Source organism: Halichoeres trimaculatus, unplaced genomic scaffold (genome assembly GCF_033239565.1).
Source record: "Halichoeres trimaculatus isolate MK-OKI-2021-1 unplaced genomic scaffold, fHalTri1.1 fHalTri1_scaffold_14, whole genome shotgun sequence".
In the NCBI taxonomy this organism is placed as follows: domain Eukaryota; kingdom Metazoa; phylum Chordata; class Actinopteri; order Labriformes; family Labridae; genus Halichoeres; species Halichoeres trimaculatus.
Window position 1 is genome coordinate 20,649,918 of NW_027437192.1, and position 24,000 is coordinate 20,673,917.

The following is a 24,000-nucleotide window of genomic DNA, read 5'->3' on the forward strand; positions in this document are numbered from 1 at the left end:
GTTGTCAACCGGGCTCATTACTGCCCCCATCACTACAGTGTTAGCCGCAGTTATGAGTCAGTTGTGCCGGTTGCTGGGGTGGTTGTGTTCTCACTGCACAGGAACAGCTACAGTGCTCGGATGGAAGCAAGCCGAGACCACCTACTTTTGGCGATCTCAAACCGCTTGTTTTGTCTCGCATCCGAGCGTGATTGCTGTTTTCACAAATGCACAAACAATGATGGTGCAGTGATGCTTTTCACTATTCAGTTCATGGCCCCCCCCCACACATACATACAAGCACACACAACTTGTGAGTTTATTTTGAATTTGCACATGCTATTGTGAGTAAAAAGAGTTGGTTTAATGAAAAAGAAAGTTTTTTTTGCCTTACCCCTGACATAAATCCATACGGGTCAGTTTTGACCCGCGACACCACAGATGTTTCTATTGTTGATAATGTTAGGTTAAAAACAAAGAATACAACTAACTTATTGGAATGTGTGCTCTAATTTTAGTCTTGCATAATGTGCTTACCCATGGTCTTCACATTAGGAAATAAAAAGTGATTTAAAATAGGTTTTTTTAAATTAAAAAATGAGTGATATATTGTAAGATAAAAAAGTATAAAGCCAAAAAATATAACATTTAAAACATTGTTTACATGGATATGAATACATAATAAGTTAGCTGTAAAGTGAAAAACAATATTCAGTGATAGCTGTTATTTTTTAAATATAAACAAGTTAAGTTTACCCATGGGTCAAACTTGACCCGCTAACACCAAAGACGTCAGCAGGTTTCCAACCCAATACAAGGGTTAAGTGCAACGCAGTGTGTTGTTTACCATAATGCAACTTTTGTTATTTTTTTTCTGCATCACAATCAAAATAAAATGGTGGAAAAAAGAGAAAACGCCAACTGTGAGTTGTGATTGTGTTTACAGCAAATAAATTGACTTTTTTCGTCAACAGAATGAAATTTTGCATCTTAAATTATATTTGTTTTGGTCTTAAAAATGTCTTAAAAAGCATTAAATTTCACTTTTTAAATGGTGCAAGAACCCTATACATAAGAAACATGTTTTAAACTTTTATTTATACTGTGACAAGACAGTCAAACAGGAAGTACAACATATAACAGATTCTGTTTTTGCAGATGTCTCAGGTGCTCACATACGTAGGAGGATGAATTTTTGACAATCAGTAACGTATGTCTGTACCTCTGTGTGTGATTACAGAAACTCCCACCTGAGCTCAACCTGCAGGAGCTGGAGGAGTACAGAGACAAACTAAAGAAACAACAAGCAGCCGTAAGTCTCTCATCTCTTTCTTTTACATTCACACCTGCCACAGCCCCATCTCCTAATGAAGAGCATGTACACTGTCCCAAAACTCCAGGTTAACTCCATAAGAGTTTATGAGTGTGGGGCTGGCATGCTCAGCTCTACAACACTTCACATAGGTAACAGATGCACTCTATTGGTGTTATCCATCATGTTATCTCCACCAGCTCAAGTCCAGCCTTTATAAAGATTGAAACACCCCTTTCTCTTGAAAACTAATTAATTGCTCTGTTTTATCATTGTCTTTTAAATCAAGCTGAAAAATGTATCCCTCAACGGTCCATTTGGTTTGATATGGCAATGCAATCGCATTTCCACTTCACCCCATTCAAGAAAACATGAAAAGACTCTAGCTGTGTTTCCTTCCTACACAATTTCGCAAAACAAAAGCGATATTTCTTGAAGTTTGAATAAAGAATGAATGTGTCAGTATTTCCATTATCACTAGAATTGCTCACAACTTGAGTAAAGTAATACACAACATCTGTACAGGCGCTGCTATCATAATGATGTTGATTCGTGAACATTGTTTTTTTATTCACTGGTCAAACTGTCGGCCTGACCACGCCAGCTCAAAATAGGCGGGAACAAAACACTGAATGAAAATCATTACTTCCATCTTGCCTGCTCTACCACACACACACACTCACACACCTCCGTCCCTCCCTCCTGTGTACTCTGACTCTGACTGGCTCTCAGTCGTTCTGATGCCTTCGCTACTGACGCTCAAAAACACAAACATCTGCACTAGACACATGCTAGGGACTTTTGGGAGAGGACCGTGGCCAAAAAAGGTGTTCCCATTACACTTTTGTGATAAACTTCAATATCAGAACTTCTGAAAATCCACCTCATGAGAGCTTAAAAACGTTTTATCAAAATTTGAGAGGTTTTTCAAAATTTCCATTAACATTTTTTATTGCGATATTTAGGTTTTGCGGAATTGTTACCGTAATGAAAATGCAGCTAGTATGGGTGGGAGAAAAAAAATCGATATGCGATATACCGGGGTCTTTTGTTTGACAATATCAAAAATTGGGATTCATTGTCAAAAAAATTGGTAATGTTCAAATTAAGATTCTTCATTTCAGTCTTTGTTTATAAACTGGATTGGAAAAAAGTTTCCACTTTTCTCCAGCAGAGGGTGAAATGTTTCTCTCTGACTCATGTGACGTGCATTGTATGTGAAAATATAGATCCTGATATAGTCTGTTGGCATTATCATTATCATTTAACTTTTTTCACAATGTCTGTTGTTAAAATTGTAAATATCTAAGAATCACAAATTAAATTGAATCGGCAACCCAAAAATCCTGAGAGAATTGAATTGTGAGAGTAGCATATCTTCCCAGCCCTAGCAGCTAGTGACATATAATTGGAGGAGGACAGGAGTCTTCCTGAAAATCAAAGAACCAAGAAATGCCAGAAATTTTCTGGCATAAATGAATAAAAAAAAAATACCCTAAAGCTCATTTCATTCTCTAGTATGCTCTAGTATTCCATAAAAACAAATTTAGTGGCACCCTGCAGATTGTGTATGTCCCACCCCAGTGAAAGGAACTTACATAGTATGGGAATGCATGGGGTTATGAACAGCCATGAAACCTCAGTGGTTCTTTACGTGAAGAAAGCTGACATGGAGAAAGACGTACAAACATTTGACATACTTTTTCATTGATGTAAAGTCAGTAATTTCTGTGTTTTCGTCCTGCAGTCCCAGCAGGATCATTTCTACACATGCCAGCTTTTCTCAGGTCAGGCAGGTTCTCAGTGTTAGATTGAAGCGCTGCCCTGTCAACAAATTCTATTTATAGAAACACGTGGGCGAGAAAGCAGCTGTTTTGGTTCCTGCTGCCTCAATCCCCACTGTCTGGAGCAGATTTCACCCACTATCCTGCCTTCCTGACAAGCGTCACTTTGGCACACCTGAGGTCTCAAACACTCCCTCATCTCATTTCCTTTCTCTACAGTCCACATCTTGTCTCATTTTTCCGCTTCGTACATGCAGCTCTCCACAGTCATCGGACGTCACTTTGAGCATTTGGAAATTTCCAGCAGATGCTCACGTAGCCGTTCCTTCATTTTCTCCAGAGTGTGTGAGAGCCGAAGAATACACAAACGTACTCACACAAAAGCCCTCTCACTTTGTCTGTCTGTCTTTCTGCCTGCTTGGCTGTGGGCCTGCAGGCACCTTGTTGGAATAGCCGTGGTAATTGGGCCAGTGTGCTGGCAGGCATATTATCTGCAGCTCTGTTTCTCACAGAGCTCATCAATGCAAACCTGCATTCTTGAGCTTTTGTGGACAAACCCACAACCAGTGTGGTTTCTTAAATACCACAGAGCTCCTATAAGCTACCTTTGATATACACCTGCTCTGACTCCTTTTTATTATACGGATATTATACAAGTCCTTTATGAAAGAGACTATAGAATAAAGGGAATGGCAAACACTATTTCTTTTATACCAGACTGCAGATTCTGAACCAAACTCATGCTGATCTTCTGCTGTCACACACAGTACTCCCATCTCTGCAAGTGGAAAATATTTATACCATTTCATAATGTACACAACCTGACCCCCCTACTTATAAATACCGACACGCACACCCCAGCATACATACAGACCTATGGCTCTCAGTGTGTGAAATAGAGCACAGCCCTCTGAAAAGGTGATAATGGGTCTTTCAGGTTCTCACCACGGGGCTATCTTGTGACGGCCTTTCCCCCCGGCAGATGATGTGCAAGGTTTCATCTGTGACAATTTTGGAAAGCTTTATAGCAGCTCGATTGGTGTGTGTGTGTGTGTGTGTGTGTGTGTGTGTGTGTGTGTGTGTGTGTGTGTGTGTACTGGTTTCTGACCTAGGTAAGTTGTGAGCAGATGAGATTAAAGTGACAAAGACAGGTCTCTGTACAATGTGCACACCATGTACTTTTTCCTCTGTTCGCGCTCGTTTTTCACTCCTGCCATGAGGAGTTTAGATGAACTGTTATATCGACACATATTGACCAAGTTCCCTTCTCTGCTGTGGGGCAGAATGGAGTTTCTTTGAGATCAGAGATGAGAAAATCGGCCCTGCGTGTCTGTCTTGGCATCTAAGCTTAATTGGCATCTCTGACACATGCCTTGAAGAGGCTTTGCTCAAGGCCAATCGCTGCAAAACTCCAAAATGTCAGGGTCCAGAGAAATCTTTTGGTTGTGCATTGTTGCTTAAATTCTCCTATGAAGACACCGATGCATGAAACCTTAAGTGATTTGGAAAAGCTTACATTTGTGAGTGCCTTCCAGAAAATAATCCCTATTTACAAGTCCTTGAAGAGAAGTGACAGCTCCTATCTGTGGTTTGTTTGTAAGGCCAGGCAAAGGAAGGCAAGCCAAGGCAAGGTTTTTCATTCTTCACTTAAGACAAAAAAGAATCATAGTCTGTGTTGCTTCGACCAGCCACGATTCAGCAGGCTTTGGTCTATACAAGGGGTCTGCAACCTGTGGCTCTGGAGCCCATGCCGCTCTTTGACCCCTTTGCAGTAGCTCCTTGCAGCTTTGAAAATAAAAAAATGAAATAAAGAATTTTTATTTTTCTTGCAGAGGGTATGGCTGATTAAAGACATGCTCACTAAATAAAATCATGATTTAACATTATGTTGAACTAAATCTGAATCACATCTTGCAATAAAGCCTCCCACCGCCCTACTCCACTTCCTACAACATCAATAGCCCACCAACTTTCCATGCAGCTGTGGCTAACCTCAAGTTTTTTAGCCCTGGTAAGAAAACTAAATCTACAAAAAGACAAATCTGGAAGGAAATGCAGATTCAAATTCTTTGTGGATGGATTCATTTGACTGCCAACTTGCCGGCTTATATACGCTTGGTATGTGGCAAGACATAAGCAAACAACAAAAATGAATGAGTTGAACAATATAATTGATATATGGTATCCAATTCAAGAATGATTTCAAAAACGTCAAAACTTTTGCAAATTTTATAATTTCAATTATTTAATTTTTTGCAAATTTTTGAAATTGTTTTTTTTTCAACTTTTTAAAAGTCATAAACTATCTCATAGCATATAGCATTGTATGAATAATAAAATCATATTGTTTAGATAACTTTTCACTATATTTTAAATATGTACATTCTTTTTAACACTTTTTAGTTTTTATAGTGAAGGTAAAGTAGATTTTGTGGCTCTGGAATGACTTCAATCCAGGTGAGCTGAGGCAAAATGGCTCTATTGAAAGTGAAGGTTGCAGACCCCTGCTCTGTATCATTAAGCCAGTGTGTAAGGGGAGCAAAAGCATGCAGATCCCAGACTGTTGTAGGGACAGTTAGTCTTCCATCAGCAGTAATCTGACAACTAAATATACTGTACATACCATGTTTGGAGGAGAAATGGCACTGCACATCACCCAAAAAACACTACACCAACAGTGAAGTTTGGAGGTGGAAGCATCATGGCATGGGGTTGTTCTCATCTCATGGTATTGACAAACTTCATGTAATTGACGGAGCAATGAATAGAGCCATGTATGGGGAAATTCTTGATATGAATCTGCTGCCATCCCCCAGGATGATGAAGATGAGACGTGGCTGGATCTTCCAGTAGGACAATGATCCAAAGCACACAGCAAAGTTGACTCAAATGGTTTCAAAAAAAGAAAATCAATCTGTTAGAATGGCCTAGTCAATCACCTGACTTAAATCCAATTAAACATTTGTGGAAAGAACTAAAGAAAAGGGTTCACCAGAGGGCACCAAAGAATATTCAAGATTTAAAGACAATCTGTGCCGAGGAATGGGCCAAAATCTCACCTGAGCAGTGTGGGCCATTAGTTCAAACATACAAGAAGCGTCTGGAAGCTGTCATTGCAAACAAAGGCTTCTCCACTAAGTATTAGATGAGTCTCAGTTTGTGTGTTCAATACTTTTTTCCTGTGTTATCGTACTTAATTCCACATAATCATTATTTATGGACCTGAACGTTGTGATTTCTTTTCATGTGTGGATTGTTTGAGTTGATACCAATGTCTGGTAGAAATTTAGTTTGAATTGCATCTTTGGAAATAAATGTGATGAGAAAAAAGTTAATGCATTCAATACCTATTTTCCCCACTGTAAATGTGTTGTTCTCATATTAATGCAGCCTGAGCTCAAAGCTAATTAGCCTTTAGCTTGGGCTGTATCTCTCTCCCGTTAAGCTTTCTTCTTCTTTTCTGGCCTTTTTTTGTATGACAGTTCAGCTCCAGTGTCCACCATCACTACAAAATGAATCCCAGAAATCGTTTCCAGCAGAGAAAAACACAGATCTCTGTGTTTTATCTCTTCTCACCGCTAAACTTTGTCAGCTTGCGTTGTTGTCATAGAGAATCAGACATGCTGTAAATCAATCTCATCCTGCTCGACCTGATCTCAAATTAAGAAGTAGCATTTTGAAATAACCAGTAACCAGTAATATTAGTGCTGATAATCTCATTTTAAAGTGTGGATTACAATCAGGCATATATCTAGAAAATAGACTTTTGCAAGATCACTTTCAAACTCCTCACAGGACCTTCTAGGGATGAATAAATGAATAATTGTATAATTATTATCGTTCTCTGTGTATTACACCTGGACATAGTAATAATTGTCAGTGAGTGCAGACTGTGCCAGCTCCAAGGAAAAACAACTAAAGAGGGAAATCATTTTCAGTATAAAAACATGATAAAATGCACCAGAAAGTAGGAAATTGAATCTACTTCTTTCAAATGTTGGTGGGGAAGGACACCCACACCTCCATCATAATATGTAAATTATTTTTACACCTCACTCCACAACATGGAAACACTCCTTACATGGAAATCAAAATTAACTGCTTAATTTTTTTTTGTTTGTTTGTTTTTATTGTTTTTTTTTGTTTGTTTGTTTTAGTTTTAGTTTTTTAAAGCATGTTCAGGAACCCTGACATGCCCAGTAAAAGAGCTCTGAGCGAGGGGGAGGGTTTTGGGAGGGTGGAGAGGAGAGGAGAGCAGAGCAAAGGTTACTCGCTGGAAGTCCCAGGGTTTCCTCCAGATTGTTGTGAGCTCTGGAGGAGCAGCATTTGCCTCTCTGTGAGCCTCTGGTGAGCAGATTTGAAGATCTCCATCTCTCGTCTGATGGCAGCGTTGTTCCTCCTCTCCTCCAGGATGGCAGCTTTGAACTCTTCCTCCCTGGTGCTGATCTTGGCTTGAAGCTCCTCGTGGTCTTTTTGGAGCTTGTTCTTCGCCTGGAGCTGAGTTTTTAGCTTCTCCGTCTCTTGTAGGAGCATCTGCTCTCTGTGGGCTGCGAACTGCCTCAGGGTGGTCATCTCCTGCACCATCTTCTGGCAGGTGGCTTGGTGTTCAGCCTTTAAGGACGTGATGGATGACTGGTCCTTGGAGGCGGTGTTAGCTTCCTTCTGCTGCTGAAGCTCATGCTGCAGCGACTGAAGCACCTGCTGAGCGTGCTGCATATGAGCCTGGTACGTCTGGCTCTGCTCTGCCATCTTCTGACGTATGGCGTTCTGTTCTTTCATCATTGCCTCCATAGCAGCCCTGTCCTGAGACACCTTGTCAGCATGAGCCTGGGTTTGTTTCTGAAGCTCCTGCTGAAGGGTGTCAGCTGTCTGCCTGGCAGTGAACAGATCAGCTTGGTGCCTCTTGTTTTCCTCCGTGGTCTTCTGGAGGAGAGCTTGGTGTTCAGCTCTGAGGGATGTGTAGGCTCCCTGATCCTGAAGAGCTTTGTTGTTGTTGCTCTTCTGCTCCTGGAGATCATGCTGCAGTGACTGCAGCACCTGTTCAGCGTGCCTGAGATGAGCCTGGTAGGTTTGTCCATCCTCTACCATCTTTTGACGCAGGGTGTTGTTTTCCCTGGTCATGGCTTCCATGGTAGCCTTGTCCCCGGTCATTTTCTGCAGCAGGGCGCTGTGATCGGCTTGCAGAGATGTAAAGGCAGCCTGATCTTGTGTGGCTTTGTCAGCAGCCTTCTTCTGCTGCTGCAGCTCTTGGTGCAGAGCCTCAATCCTCTGCCCTGCACTTTTGAGGTTGTTTAAGCCAGTCTGCCTCTCTTCTGCCATCTTCTGAAGCAGGGCGTGGTGTTCTCTGGTCATAGCCGCCATAGTGGCCTGATCTTGGGCCACCTTGTTGGCATAGACCTGGACTTGATTTTTAAGCTCGTCCACTGTCTTCCTGGCCTCAGTTGTTTGGCTTTGGTGCAGGGCTTGCAGCTGGCTGTGAGCACCTTTGAGTTTCTCCAGCTCCTGCCTCAGGAGTCTGTTCCTCCCCCTCTCTAGGTCGCGCTCAGCGTTGTCCACCTCCATTCTATCCGTCCTGCCACCAGTTTCCTTCCTGGTCTTCAGCAGCTGCAGAGGAGGAACTGGTACTGAGGCATTTTTAAGCAGTGCTTCCAGCTCTTTGCACCTGTTCTCATAAACCTCTCTCAGGTTTTTCTCTTTGACCAGATTTCTCTTGGCCATGTCCAGTTTGTGACTGAGTGCAGCCTTCTCCCTCTTTTCAAACTGGCAGGTGCTCCTCTCTTTGTTCAACATGATGTTGAGCCTGCCTGCGTCTTGTCGGAGTTTATTGACCTCCAACTTGCTGGTGTCCACAGCTCGTCCCTGGACCTGGTGTTTAAAAGTCTTCAGGTTGAGCTTGCTTCTCACCTTGTTGCCATTACTGGCATTTTTATGGGCAGTTCTTTTCCTGCAGACCTTTCTGTCGGCCTGAGTGTTTCCTGCCTCCATTTTTGGATACATTTTGCTCAGTTTGTTGGCTCTTTTCAGACACGTGTGTCTCCAGTGAATGCTTGGTTTGTAATGATCTCTTGGAAAGCTGCTCTCTCATAGACCCTGGTTCATGTAAAGGTTCCACTGTGACTTCATAGTGAAGAGGTTCTAGAGTTCTGTTTGTTCTCAGGTTTAAACTCAAATTCAAATGTAAACATGCAGAGGCCAAACTTCTCCTTTCTAAAATGTCACATCGAACACACCAGACACATGTTGTTTGCACAAATATTTCTTATGTTATTTATTTATTTTTTAACCTACTGTTTTTCAATACAAGCTTTCACACTGAGCTGAGCAAAATTGCGGCTTTTATTTTTTTGGACTGAGGTTGATTTTTCCAATGTTTTCCTTGCAAAGAGTACACGTCCCACCAATCAAATCACTTGTTGACACGTCACGTACCAAAACAATCAACATTGATTGTGTTCGTGTCCCAGCAGCTGGTTCTTTACCACAAAAGACAGAGAAACTACAAAGACAACAATTACAAAGACATCGTTTGGAGGAGAATAGCTGCGGAGATCGAATATGACGCTCAACATTTTTCACAATTTCATGCTGTTGGTGTGCAAAGGTCTTAATTTGGTGAAAAAAAATTCAAATGACGCTCTTAACACTACTATGGTGATGGATTTTAGATAATAAATCAATCAATTAATCAATCAATCAATCCATCAATCAATCAATCAATCAAACTTTATTTGTATAGCACTTTTTGTACAGGACTTTGTAATACAAAAAAAATAAAAATGAAACAACAAGAAGGGAAATAAAAAGCAGAAAATTGCACAATTGAATAAAATAAAAACATGAGACCCCACAATCCTCCCTCTCCCAAACCACACTCAATATACACACTCACTTACTCAAACACACAAAGACATAAAAAGGACATTCTGACAGAAAACAGAATCAGAGGACTGAGGAAATGCCATCCTGACTTAAAATGAGTAAACACAGGAGCTAAAACTAAAATAATAACTAATTTTATAAAATACTCTTGAAAAACTTTATAAAACTTTATAATATATAACTATATAACTTTATAAAATAGTTCTCATCGTGTCTCTTCGTCCTGGCAGACTACCTGCGTTTGTTTATATCTGTCACGCCGCGCACGCGGACTGATACACTGAGCCAGCTGTGGCTCTGCAGCTGAGGTAGCGCCGTTTCACGACATGATGAGAAATAGAGCCCTATTTAGCGGTGTTTTTGTGTGAAAGTAACGTGCTGAAAATTCTCTAAATAAAGCGTGAATGCAGACCGATATCAGATTCTTTCAGTGGGAGTCCATTTATTTGTGTTTTTGGTCAAGTAAAAATTGGCCCCGTCTGAGTGCAGAGGAAACCTGCAGAGGAGCAGGGAGGGGGTGTTTTGTGCGTGCGCCCTGGGCTTCTGCTGTACAAAAATCACTGCTGTAGGGGTAATTTCTGCCCTAAACCTTGTGATAGGACCCAACTTGTTCCATCCCGGGGTATTACTTTAAGCCTGAGTGATGCTTCTGTGTAACTTACTATTTACAGTAAAACTGGGACTCTCCAATAAACAGACGAAATGGCCCCACTCTGAGGGATGAAATGATCCTGCCCTCTGTAGCTGACACGTGTACAAAGAGGCAAATTTCTCACAGGTCACTAGTTGGGGTGTAGGTTATCTGCAGCAGAAAAAAAAATGTTGATGCGAACTGCTCATCCTGTGTTCCTAAGGCCATGCATCATCTTTAGACGACCGCCTCAGGATTCTTATTTTGTGCCAAACCTGATCTTCTCTCACTCCAGTAGTTAAAACCTTGAAATTGGCTCTAAAGATCTAACAATACAACACCGCTTTATATCGCATGAAGCCCCTAATCCTTCTGCAGGAATAACTCATCATGTGCAGTAACCCAACATTTTACATAACACTTCCCATGCACCTCAAAGTGTCTTCTTCCCAGGAATGTAGGCTGCAGAGTTGTCTGAGGAGGCGATGTTAATAATGTGGGTGAACATTCTCAATTTTTAATGAAACTTGAAAGCTAAAGATGACTCTCCCTCCAGCAGGAATGATGAATTCTTTCCCTCTGCACAGTATTTTTAAAGTTATGAGTGCTTATGCAACCTTTGCTTAAACCCTTGTCTTGCTGCCAAGTTTCTTCCCGTGTTTAAATCAGGGGTTGAAGACATCTTGCTGTGCAGCTTCAGGTGATGCGTGTGAGTGAAAGTGAATTGTGGTAGATCACATTGCTGCATATAAAAGAAGCCTATAGCTCCAGAGCACCTTGAGTGTGTCCAGGTCAGTCTATACCTCTTACCCCTTTGGAAGACTGAAAACTTTCCCAGCCTACACTGAGCAAGAGGCAGGTTACACCTTGGACATGTCGACAGTTAATCACATGTAGAGACAAAGACACACCCACATCTGCAGGAAGTTCAGTTCTGCAAAATTACACCAGTACACCACTTCTAGTGATTATGGCGAAAAATCCTCTAATGTTAAGTTTTCTCTCATTAGCTGTCTTAATTACAAAGGCCTACCTTCGCTATTACTTAGTTGCTTGGTATTTTTCCACTGCTTAAGACCCTAATTAGCACAAGCTAATGCAGTCCTAATTACCACATATATCTCAAATCACTCTTCAGAAGTGGAAGGCATGTTCACACACTGACTTATTTATTACAAGCTTAGCATGTTCTATTTATCAGAGTTCTTGGTTAAAACTATCATCACTGCTGTATTGCCTTGTTAAAGCTTATTTTTTTTATTTGTGAGCGACTTCATAAATCTGTCTTTTTGCTGCTAATTTGCTCATATTTCTTTTTTTTGGCATCCTGCTGTACCTACAGGGAAAGATATCTCCCTTGTTGTCTAACAGTGTGTCCTTCAAACCAGACCCCGCGTTTTTCATTGCTAGTCAGTAATTACCAGCAACACTTTCTTCATCTTCATACACTGTTATTGCTCGACAATTCAGCTGATTCACAATTAGCCATGGTTTCTATAAGGGAGTGAAAGCCACAGGAGTTAATGGCTTTGGCCTTTTGGCTGAGGTAGGAGGTTTTGATTGCTCACAGCTGGGTTTGTAGTGTAGGATGAGACTTGTTCACTGCTTCAAGAAGTACGGTATAATGTGCTGTTGTCATTTGGCTACCAATGGGTGGGGGTTGGCCTTAATTTGGGGAAACATTGAAGATGAGCGTCAACCAAGGACTGAACATTTTTCTCTGTCGGCATCTGATTTACATATTTTAATGTTAAAAGACAGCGGCAGTCTCCACTGAGGAACGCTCAGATTTCCTTCTGAGCAGCTTACGCCATCTGCTCAGGTCTCCCATCGGTCACATAAATATTTTCACATGATGAAAAGTCTTCCCTGCCCTTAGATTGCCCTCCTGTTTACTGACAGATACAAACACCTCTTGACTACTTTGAATAAATTGTTTACTTACCATGAAATGTCTGCTGGGTGTGTGTAAATGTCGGTGTGAGTACCTATACAGCAATAAAAATGGAAAAGTGCCAGTGAGGGGAATAGGTGATAGTTGCTTTTTAAAATCTATTTAATCATTTAATGTCCTTGAGTATTAAAATTAGCTCCAAATTTTCTACAGAAAAGTATTTGTAGCACAGTTTGAAAATTTTGCTTTACTATAAAAAGAAAATAAACTTTTAAATATAATACAGAGACTGACATATGCACTGTTCTGTATTTATCAGTGGGTGATAGTAGGTATATCACAGCTACAGTGATTTCCATCACCCAAGGGTATTCATCACAGATTGTAATTTTTATATTATTTTGTTTTGGGCTTATACTGCAGCAGAAAGCCAGAATAAAGCCTCTGTGTAACCTACTGCATACTGTATAACTGAGACTCCCCAGAAACAGATGTATGGACACCACCCTGGGGATGAAATGATCTAAGTAATAATTTTAGTCAGCTCCTCTTCTGTGTGCTCCGGTTCATACAGGTATCCTTTTGGTTCCTAAGTGAATGAAACTTCTTTGTCGCTCTCATAGTCACTCATTTTGAATTTCCTTCGCTGCCTCACAATCCTTAGAGTACAAACAAAAGAATTACGATACTTGATCAAACTTACACGAGGCTACAACCAGCGCCCGAAGCATAGCTTGTTTACATTCCCTACAGCTGGAAGGAGGAGGGGGGACGGAGCGCACTAGCGCTGCGCGGATGGACACATGACCAGTTAGTTAGGTCCGGATAAATGTTTATATTTCCGAAGACTTAATGCACTTAAAAAATATTTTATGTAGCGTACTCTTAAACTGTGGTATTACTTTTTGATTTTAGTTCTTGTAGGCAGAGAAAATAGCTTTGAATTTGGTACCGTCTCTCCCTGTTAGCATCTTTTTCCTCGTCACCATCGATTACAGTTTGTGTCTTACTGAGGGAGAGGAGACAACTTTCTACTGTATCTAATGTCCTTAGTGGTCACATAAAGCTCATACAACCCCACTTCAAAAAAACTGAACTATCCCTTTAACTACTTGGAAAATGATAATAACAGAAGTTTCTTTCATGCATCATCATGGGTATTTGACATGTACTTGGTTAGCAGAATGCCAACTTGCGTCGCTCTTCATCCCAAGCTGCTCTTCAAGTGCCTGAAAGCGAGTAAATGTCGAGCCAAGCCTCACTGCTGTTTAGGAAAAAGCTTTATCTGTTTGGCATTTCGTTTTACTTTGGTTGTGTTTTTCTTTCTCAGTGCCACGTCCACTATCATATCCACCTGTGATAGCTTCTTCCCCTCGCTAATTAACACGTAAAGTCACTTGCACACTGAGCTCACTTTGATTGGCTGTGGTAACCATGCCTACTCTCTGCCCAGAAATGTCCCAAAACAATCAAAGCATCAACATACAGGCTGAGAAGGGGGTTGTGGCAGACACAGACACCGACACACATGTAAAGAGGCCCAGTGACAGTTGTAAAGGATTATTCCTGTAGAAGTTGAAATTCTATTTTTTTTGGAAAATCCTGCAGACTCTACCCTTGAGGTCTGTCTTTTGTCCGTTACGCAACTCCAGTGATGTTAGGTGTTTGTCAGTTTGGATCTGTGGTATAGGATCTGTTAAGTGAGTGGTTTTTGATCCTTGTTCATCGTTTCTCTGGTTTCCCTTCTCTCCCCTTGATCCTCTCAACAAGAAATAAGGAGACATTTAAAGGCTTGATAAACTGTCTTTAGTGTTTGTGGAAAAACTCTTGCTGCTAGTTGGGGGAAACTATTTTTTACTGCAACACTTGGAAATACAATTCTTCACCACAGGACTACCTTTTTTATATGTATGGGCTTTAAGAAAATTGATGCAAATGAACAAACCTGCTGCACAAAGTCAGACAAGAAGGAGAGAGAACATTAAAAAACACAATGGAGAACAGGGAGAACAGTCTCCTCTTAAAGCAACAGAAATGCTGTTTAGGGAGACAGAATGAAATGAAAATGAGAAAGGAAGACACTCTCATAAAAGGCTTTGGCTATATTGTGTTAGGAGACAGACAGCAGTGATTGTTATTCCTGACCCATCCTCAACAGTGAGATTGCACTCATCACAAAATGTTTTTGCGAGGTGACATTTTTGAAGAACATCAAATTGTTCTTTTACTTTTTTGTTGTAATATTTGTTTCTCTCTTTTTCTCCCTCTCTGTTTGAAGGTCTCTAAAAAGGTTGCAGATCTCATTTTGGAGAAACAGCCTGCGTATGTCAAGGTAAGCCCCCAGTGTCAACTTTTCCTGACAAGCCACTTGATTTAAAAAGTTCTTCAACTGCTGAAATTTTGCACCAAAACACATCAGTCAAGCAAAGTTTTGACGTCATCTCCTCTTGACTTCAGACATAGACCTGTTTAGATCATCTCACTGTGCTAGTGGATTCATGCTTGATTTAGAGTCTGACTGCCGAAAAGATCAGCATTACCCTCTGTACCAACGGCAGTTTGACTCATCGTGGATAAGGAAATGAGGGTAATAATAGATTTTATATTCAGAAAAGATTTAGGATGTGTATTAAGAACAAGTCCATTAAATCCCTCCTTGCATCCCCCTAGTGATGTTGCAATTAAATGTGTGATGACTTTTTATTTCAAGTGAGCCATTACTCACTCTGCAGTCAGACAAATTCAGCAGAGAACAGTTATTATCCCAGACCACTTTTGCCTTAGTGATGACTCAGAATGAACACTGATGTGATTTCAAATGCTGCATCCATTTTAGCGATGCACTTTGCAGCAACAGCAACATTCTTGACCCCTGGAACATGAAAAACATGAGCTAAGAGAACTAAAGCACCTGCTATTTAAAAAGAAAGAGAAGAACATGGAGCACTTTTTCTGGAGGTTTGCTCCTCAGCAAAATGAACTCAATAAATATATTCATGAAACAGAAAAAGACAGCATTAGTGTCTTTAGTTTTTTTTTTAATCATATCCATGTACATTACATGCAGATTTTTCTCCATCAAGTGGACCCAAAGATCATTAGGCCTCATCAGCAGTTGCTCTTAGATAGAGATACACAGCAAAAAATGAATTCTTAGCAAGAGTAAATAAAAACAATATTTCTTGGTTTCAATTTGAGCCACGTTCACTACACAAGTGCAGAAAAATGTCTTATTTTTAGATATTAAAAGGCAAAAATGACATCTGGACTACTTGTTAGGGCTAAAAAAATCTGCCAATGGGGTGAAAAAAAAATCTAGCTATTGAGTCTTTTGGTATCAGAATACTGTCTCAATACAAGAAACTAAAAAAGTGAATGGTTCAACAATGCCAGTTCTTTTTTTTTTTGATATAAATTATTACTTTTAAATTCCTAATCAATTTGGGGATAATTTTTTTTGAAATAAGACATTCTTCTAGACTTGTCAATAGAATGTGGCTTATACTACATTGACCTTTGCCTTCGTCTCCTGGTTTGTCAACCTCTCGATAGGAGAAAAAAAGATGTTGAGACACATTGTCAAAGTCGCTAGTAGTTTGCGATCCTACTATTGTTGTACTTTTGTTTGTAATGGTGGTGCTGCCTCAAGTTATCCTCACGGCTAATATACACTGGATGCATCTGCAGTGCATTTCAGTTCCATTACAGCAAACAGATCAAACAGGTTTCATTCAAATCAATGTGTCGACTCATACAGGATCCGTTCTGTTGCAGTACGTCTGCATGGCTGCTCTGTCGTGTTGCAGGTAATACACAGCCATCCTAGTTTTGACTGATGTGGAGCTGTGACGCATATATTCAGCATGGGGAAAACCAAGCGGGACAGGAAGTACTGACTGAAAACTACCTAGAAACACCCAGTGACCTTCAAAGTAAAACAAACGGTGTCAAAATCAGTTTGTATTTAGCTTGACTATGATGATAATTATGATAATAACATAATGAGCGTAGCCAAACCAGGAGTCAACAGGTTTGAGGTTTTACAGCCCAACATAAATAGAGACTTACAGCTTGTTGGAATAAACAAGCAGCCGGTGCGAGTTGATGAACGCTGTCAAGACACAGCGTAATGGAGTCGCACTGCAGACGTATCTGGTGTATTTGAGGCGCTATTCTTTGGAGTATCTGTGCACATGTCCGTTTCAGTGTGATGTCTGGATGTGATTGTGTTTTCTGTGTTCTCAAGTTTTTCCCTGGCTACCTGCAAAGCAAATTTCACTTTGGGGGATAAAAAAGATAGAGGTGTCCCAGTCTGATATTGATATTGGATATCGGTCCGATATCAGCAAAAAAACAAGTATCGGATTTAGTGCTGCACGATTTTGGGAAAAGGTGCAATTAGGTGGACAATAATGCGATTGCGATTGCGATTGTGCTTGCGATTTAATAAAAAAAGTTGTGTCATGGTGAGTCTACAGACTTGCTTGGTTATCATGGAGAAAAATCTGAATTGCATGTGCTGACATTGCGATTGCGATAACCTCTTTTGCGATTACGTACTTGCATGGGCTGACATTGCGATTGCGATTGCAATTGCGATAATCGTGCAGCCCTAATCGGATTACATCGGCATGCATCTAAAATTGCCGATATAAGCAGTTTCTGTCACCCACTGGTTAATTATAAATGGGTCAGTTTTTCCTCATACCTACTGTTGCTGACTACTGTTCTTTGTTTGAATAATATCACTTAATCAAGCCTTTTCTAACTTGACAGGCATACTACAAAATAAGTAATAAAAGTATGCATGTTTAATGCTGATATTATATCAGATTAATATCGGTATCGGCCAATACTCAATGCTGCAGTATCGGTATCGTATTGGAAGTGAAAATGTAATATTGGGACATCCCTAAAAAAAGATAAAGTTTAAGTTGATACTAAGTCTAATAATTTTTTTTTCTAATAAAAAATAAGGTAAACCCATGCATAGATTTCAGCTTTTGTGGTATGAATTTTCTTAACCAACTTCCACCATCAAAGTAGCTGATCCTCCCTGACCAGTGTCCTCTCACCTAGGTTTTTTTCTAAAGTGAGAACCAAATCTAGGAGAAGAGAGAACAACTACACAAGGTCCCCACACAGATGTATTCAAATGACCAGTCTGTTGCATTCTTTAGTATCTTACAGCAGCAGCTTCTGGAAAAATTGAGTAAGTTATTTTAATTCTGACATATGGAAACATATTATCACTGTCTCAAGCTAGATATAATATGTAGTGTGCAGATCACCTGGACTCTCCTGACTCCTCAGTACTTCTCTTTTTAAACGTGTGAATTTCTTGTTTAGGTCCTGTAGTGCCATGCACTTGTATGAGGATGTGTTAGCCTATGCTAATGTGGGATTATTGGCAAGAGCTTCGACTTTAAGAAGACATTACATTCATCAATTTAATAACATCATGCAAGTTTAAGAGCCAAGACATAAATATGCCAAATGCTTTTCTTCAGAAGGAACATGATAACTAAGAAATCTTTAAATGAAGCACAGCCTGTCTTGGCAGCGTGTCAGGGATTGGTCTCTGCTGAAATATGCATGTTTGTGTACATGCTGAATTGGATTGAAAGAGTTTGTCTCTTTCATTTGATTTAGTAGCCAAGCTTGACTGGTCCTGTCAGATATATATCACCACTGCAGTTTTGAAGGGCCTGTCATAATAATGTTGTGTAAGTGAATCTTTACACCCAGCTGGACTCAGTGGCTGACTGATAGCTTGTATAATCTTGGTATGTGTTGAAATTGCAGTGAAATTACTGTCATTGTTAAACCATGTGAAGGTCAGTCTATGAATAGCAAATTGATCATTATTTCTGCGACCCTCCCAGTGACTCTGCAGAGTCCAAATGACAGCAGAGCTTATTAGTAGACGTTACAGGGGATTTCTGGGGCAACTGCATTGACCCTTTCTGCCCATATTCACCCAGGGAAAAATGCAGTGTGGAGTTGAGAGGGTGTTCGGGATTCTCCTTATTCTACTGAATTCATGCCTCAGTTTGATTCAAAGAGTTTATTTTTATTACAGTTTTTAGTTTTTGAAGAAAAAAACCCTCCATAGCCCACATACTGATATTCATTTGCTTTTTTAAGTAAATACAACCAGGAAAATTTACTACAGCTGACCACGGTTCAGGAACTTTCAGTAAAAAATGGGGGCTTACTCTGGGCTCTTCTTAGTGTTCTGTTTACTGCAACGTACCTACTTCTATAAGAGGAGTTTCTTTACTTTCCCTTTTCCAGCTTTTCTTTTGTCCACTCTGTGACGCCTTACCAAACACAGACATAGAAACAAGTATCACAGCAGAAAACACACAGCCAAAGGGCCCAGTGCCACTGTGCCTGTGTAGCGTGTATAACACATCTCTGGACATAAATTGTACAGACACTTTCACTCGTGCCTCAGAGCTTAAAATGATGGCTCGCTTGGTCTCTGATGTGAGTCATGGCTGTGTAGTGACCAACCCCTGCTTCTGTAAGGGCCTGCGTCTAATCACTGTAGCTGCCCTTTGGGAACACATGGCCTGCACTTGCACTCAGACTGGGTCACATTGCGATCATTTTCCCTCATGTGGAAAAAAAACCTTTTAGCTTCTTATTCATAACTTGTGTGTCCGTGTTTGCTGCTCAGACTTATTTATACATTTTCAAAATCTTGTACTCTCAAATTTGATCCAGTTAGAGTTTACTGTTTTGTTCTCTTTGGCACTGCTTCTGGCACTAGTTTGTAACTGCATGTGTGTAAGTGGTGTGTATGAACAATGTGCTATATAGACCAAAGTGTAACTTTGAAAAAAGGCTGAAAACCTGTATACATGGGCTCTTTTAAAGTGGGCCCTTTGGGTTGAGAAGTCTGTTCCATAGTGTCCTGTTGGTTCAGAGATGTATGTTGCCCATAGACTGTTAAATGAGTATAATTTCAGGGTAGCTACATAAAAAAAAATATTTTATTCCTAAACTTGATGATATGGATTTTCATGCTGTAGACATGCTTTTCTCTATTTTGGGGTCAATTAGCTTAAAATGATTTCCAGTTTAGCTTTTTGAGTGTAGTAGACTGATAGAATCATAATCACAATAACTTTTTTTTCGTAATATCAGATTTTTTTTTTTTACGTGCGTAATTGGCTAGACCAACCGACATTTATCAGTTACACTAGTTTCTTTGCAACATTAGCGGAATGTTACAGTAGTTTAAGTGACAAACTTGATTCCCTTTGTGTTTTCAAGTTAAGTGTATGTATTTAACACTCAATTTGACTTCAGTATTTCAAAAACAATAAAATAGAAAAGTTGTTTTCAAACAAATAGTTTTGACTTAATTTTTCCTTTAAAATTTGGATAATATTTCGTGATTTACATAAATATCATCTCTTCTTTTTTCTTAGTTAACTGTGTTAAATATGGCAATATATCACAACATCGTGTGATTGTTATACTATCGTACTCTGACCCAAGTATCATGAGGTTCTTGCCAATACTCACCCCTAAATAATGCCTACCCTCTAATCTATTTTTTGTTGTCACCCCTGATACAGACAACTGCCAAATGACCAAACTAAAATTTCAAAACTGAAGTACTTTCATTACATTGATTTTTTCTGCTTATTCTATCCATCCTATGAAAGGTACCCAGTAGGGATGCATGATCCAACTTTTCAAGCCCTGATGCTGAAACCTTGGCTTTGGCATTGATGGACACTGATACTCAACCAATCCAATACCAGTACAATCTCTGTTCCTTTTTTTATGAGGATGAGACAGAGAAATATGTTTTTGCAACTTCAGATTTTTCTAACTTCATTCAAATAAATAAGCTCTATGGGCCCAGTTATGCAGAGGACTGATTGAGCAGCTGTCAATCATTGTTAAAGGTGACGTAAAGCCTTGTTATTAGCCTTTAATAACTAATGAAAACAAAACTTTTCAGAAAAAAATAGGACTTGAATACAAGGCTGCCAAATAATATATCTTTAGAGAACCACAACAATCAGATGTGAGAAACATTTCTACAGGGTGTATTTATACCTTTAAAGTTTGACCGCAGCCCATCTGGAATGACAGGGAGATGGATTTTTTTTTACCTATACTGCAGCCAGCCACCAGGGGGAGCAGTTTTTGTAGCCATTTCACTTCAAGCCAAGCAAGATGAAGTCCAATTTTTTACAGTTTATGGTTGAGTCACACAGCAATAGAAAGTGACATTTATTCCTATTAACCCATGTAGACCGATGCAACATTTATGCGTGTATATCTTATCCCTTTTCAGACCAGATGCAACCTTTGGGCTCTTTTTCAGACGGCGTCATTAATCTTACCTGTTAAATTGCCTGTCGAAAAGAGAAATAAAAATCAATCCAAATTTTCCAATTCCACCATGTGTTAAAAAAAATCCCAAAACATGCACATCATCCCCCCACATGTATTTCTTCAAAAAACAGCATATTTCATGAGTCACCTTTCTCAAATAACCCACACATTGCACCTAGCCTTAAAGGTAAAAACGATGCAATGTTGCATCCAGTCTGAATGGGTTAAAACTCTTAACAGTCTATTTACTTTCATTTTCTTATCAACAAAACATGCACCAGGACAATTTAAAACAACTGTCAGTTATAATAGGGTTGACATACTGTGTGACCCTGAAACCCGCAGGAACAAAAGCCTGCCTGAGAGCACATGTTTTAATGAATTACACCAGGTAGCCCTGACCAAGGTAGGACCAAGAACTCTTATTGAATTACTCTCCTGTGGAAACGCTGCTGGTGGAGCTGATTGCATTCCCTTGCTGCTCTCTTTGAAAACGATTGTTAATCTCGGTGGTCAAACCTGCAGATTACATGGAGGGTCTTGGTGCTGCTTCATAGTTCGAGCTATTCTATTCAGAAAAGGTCATGTTCAGCCATAGTCATGTAACTTATGTCAAGGTTTTTCAGTTGGGAATTTAGGGGTTTCTGTGTTGGATCTATTCACTGTTCCAAAAAAATGACTTGACCTTGGTCTGAACAGGCATCTTAAGTATGTGGAGGCAGGTTGGAAACAAAGTACAATGTGCAGGTGGGTCACAGAGAGGAGCTGTAGCATGAATATATGAATAGGAAAAAATCTGTAAAAATTCCCTCTTGACTAAGCATGTTGTCCTCTGTGTCCTTTTCTTTTCTTCCTGCACATTTGTGAGTGCGGTTGTATAGTTAAACTGTTCACCTTTCCTGCTTGTTTACAGTACACAGATCTGCTTTCTGGGCTATTAAATTTAATCATAATCATTTAAGTTCATCCTAGTAGCCATGCTGACTGGTCCTTTAATCCTTTTTTATCAGCCTAAACCTGACAGACCAGTTGTCAGAGTCTTTTACTACACAGTTAGTGAATTACCCTCTTTCACAGGCTAAGCTGATTGAGCCCTGTGTCTGTCAGGTCAGCTGCGGCTGTCACATTTTGTAGATGGCGCAGAATGGTGCTATAGCAACAAATTGAAGCCCCAGGCAACACACTGAGCGCTCATGTGTGCCTCGGAGTGTGTGATTTGGTTTGAAGCCACATGTGAGCTCAAGCTGTTTTTTCTCCTTTTCTCTCTGTGGATTTGTGCGCAGAACTGAATTTTGAGTATTTACACAGCACAGTACTTTATAGATGCAGTGTTTATGGTATTATTTGTGAAAAAGTGTAAGTGCACATTAAAAGGGTTGAAAATTGATGCCAGACCATGTGCTGTGCAAAGCAAAAGATTGTTTTTTTTTTTTTGACAAAAAAAGGCGCCAATCTTTCTTGAACACATTGGCACTGAAATGCACTTCTATGGTTACTTAATAATTACTATGCATGGATTTGCTTCTCAATCACTCATTCATTTTCCTTTTAATTACATCATTTTCAAGACTCTGCAGTCTGGAATGTCTTCTGAAGGAATGATAACCTTCCTCCTCTGTGAACTCTTTGCAGTGGTGTTGCAGCACTGCACCCACTACGTGACTCAATCTGCCGAATTCAGACGCTAAATTATTCCTCAGCCGGACCTGGTGAGTCAGCCTGACCCAAGCCTGGTCCCCACTGGGACGGGGAGCGAGGGCACATTCTGAGGACACATTTTAATGTAGGTTTGGGACTGCTGAAGCCACAGTGGCCCTCTCATGTATGAATAAACTGTTCTAACTGGTGCTTATGGACTTATTCAACAGCAGTTTTGTGTGCTTATCTGGATGCATTATTGCACTTAAATGTGTGACTGGTTTCACTGGAAAAGCATCAGAGTGAGCAATACAATGTCCATATTTTAATGACTGTATGGAGGACCTTTACTATTAGCTAAGATACACTTCATTGTAAAGGTGAGTATTGGCAAGAAACTCAGGATAAGATAGTATCATGATATCACAATAATGTGATATATTGCAATATTCCACTCAGTCAACTGTTTGATTAAAAACAATTTTTCTATTTAACTGTGTTTAAAATACCGAAAGTCAGATGCAGTATTTCATACATACACTTAACCAGAAAACATAAAGTTTGTCAAGTCTGTCACTTAAACTACTGTGACATTAAACTAATGTTGCAAAAAAAAAAAAAAAATTTGCATGAAACATGACTATGATTATTGTTTTATCAGTCTACTACACTGTTAAAATTAATCTTAAAATGATTTTAAAATAACTGGTCGAAGAATAGAGAGAAAGCATTGTTTTTACAGCATCAAAACCCACACCATCGAGTTTGAGGTAATGTTTATTACGCAGTTTTTAGGCAACATACAGCGGAGGAGCTCTTCAGAGCCATCTACCGCAGTGGAGGTGTGGAAGATGTATTGTACTTCCAACTCACTTCAAATATGAATTTTTATTTTCACAAAAATATTGATATTTAGAGTTGAAATTGATATTTTATCACAGGTCAAAGTATTGTGATATATTGCTGTATCAATATTTTTTACACCTCTACTATATTGACCCAACAAAGCTATTCCTTGTGGTAAAAAAAAGACGTTATTTCTGGTTTAAGTCTTGATGCGAAGCTAAGCAGAGCTAGCAAGGCTAGCATGGTGCTGGCGGCAGCATCGTATCAACTATCTTCTATAACTCTTCAAAACCGATAAAAAATCAGTAAATATGAAAGTTGAAAATTAAAAAAAAATCACAAGACACACTGTTGCCTTTTATAAAGTTTTTCTATACATCTGCCATTATTTGAGAAGACATATTCTGGTGTGAACAAGAATAATCCTAAACATTTGTTTATGAAAAATTTAAATATCATAGCATGCACATCTTGTCCAGCAGTTTAATTTCTTTTTTTCTCTGAGCAGAAAAGAGTTTTGTCATGTTTGTCCCCCCATGTGAGAGTCAACCTTTGCAAACTCCTCTGAGGACTTGTCAAAGCCTTAGTCTAAACTCAAGATGAGGAGGACGGATTGGTTTGAATGGGGTCATTGATCTTATAAATAAATCTGAAGTGCTACTGTAACGTTGTG

The 24,000-nt window shown here is 39.7% G+C and overlaps 1 protein-coding gene across 1 annotated transcript in view; it reads left to right on the forward strand.

The window, feature by feature from the left end:
* The window catches only part of vps50 (VPS50 subunit of EARP/GARPII complex), a 147,387-nt gene that overhangs the window by 12,979 nt on the left and 110,408 nt on the right, over positions 1-24,000 (forward strand). The window contains exons 4-5 of the mRNA XM_074686866.1: positions 1,220-1,291; positions 14,758-14,811. Coding sequence (XP_074542967.1) covers positions 1,220-1,291; positions 14,758-14,811 — 126 coding nt within the window. The remainder of the gene's footprint in view (positions 1-1,219; positions 1,292-14,757; positions 14,812-24,000) is intronic.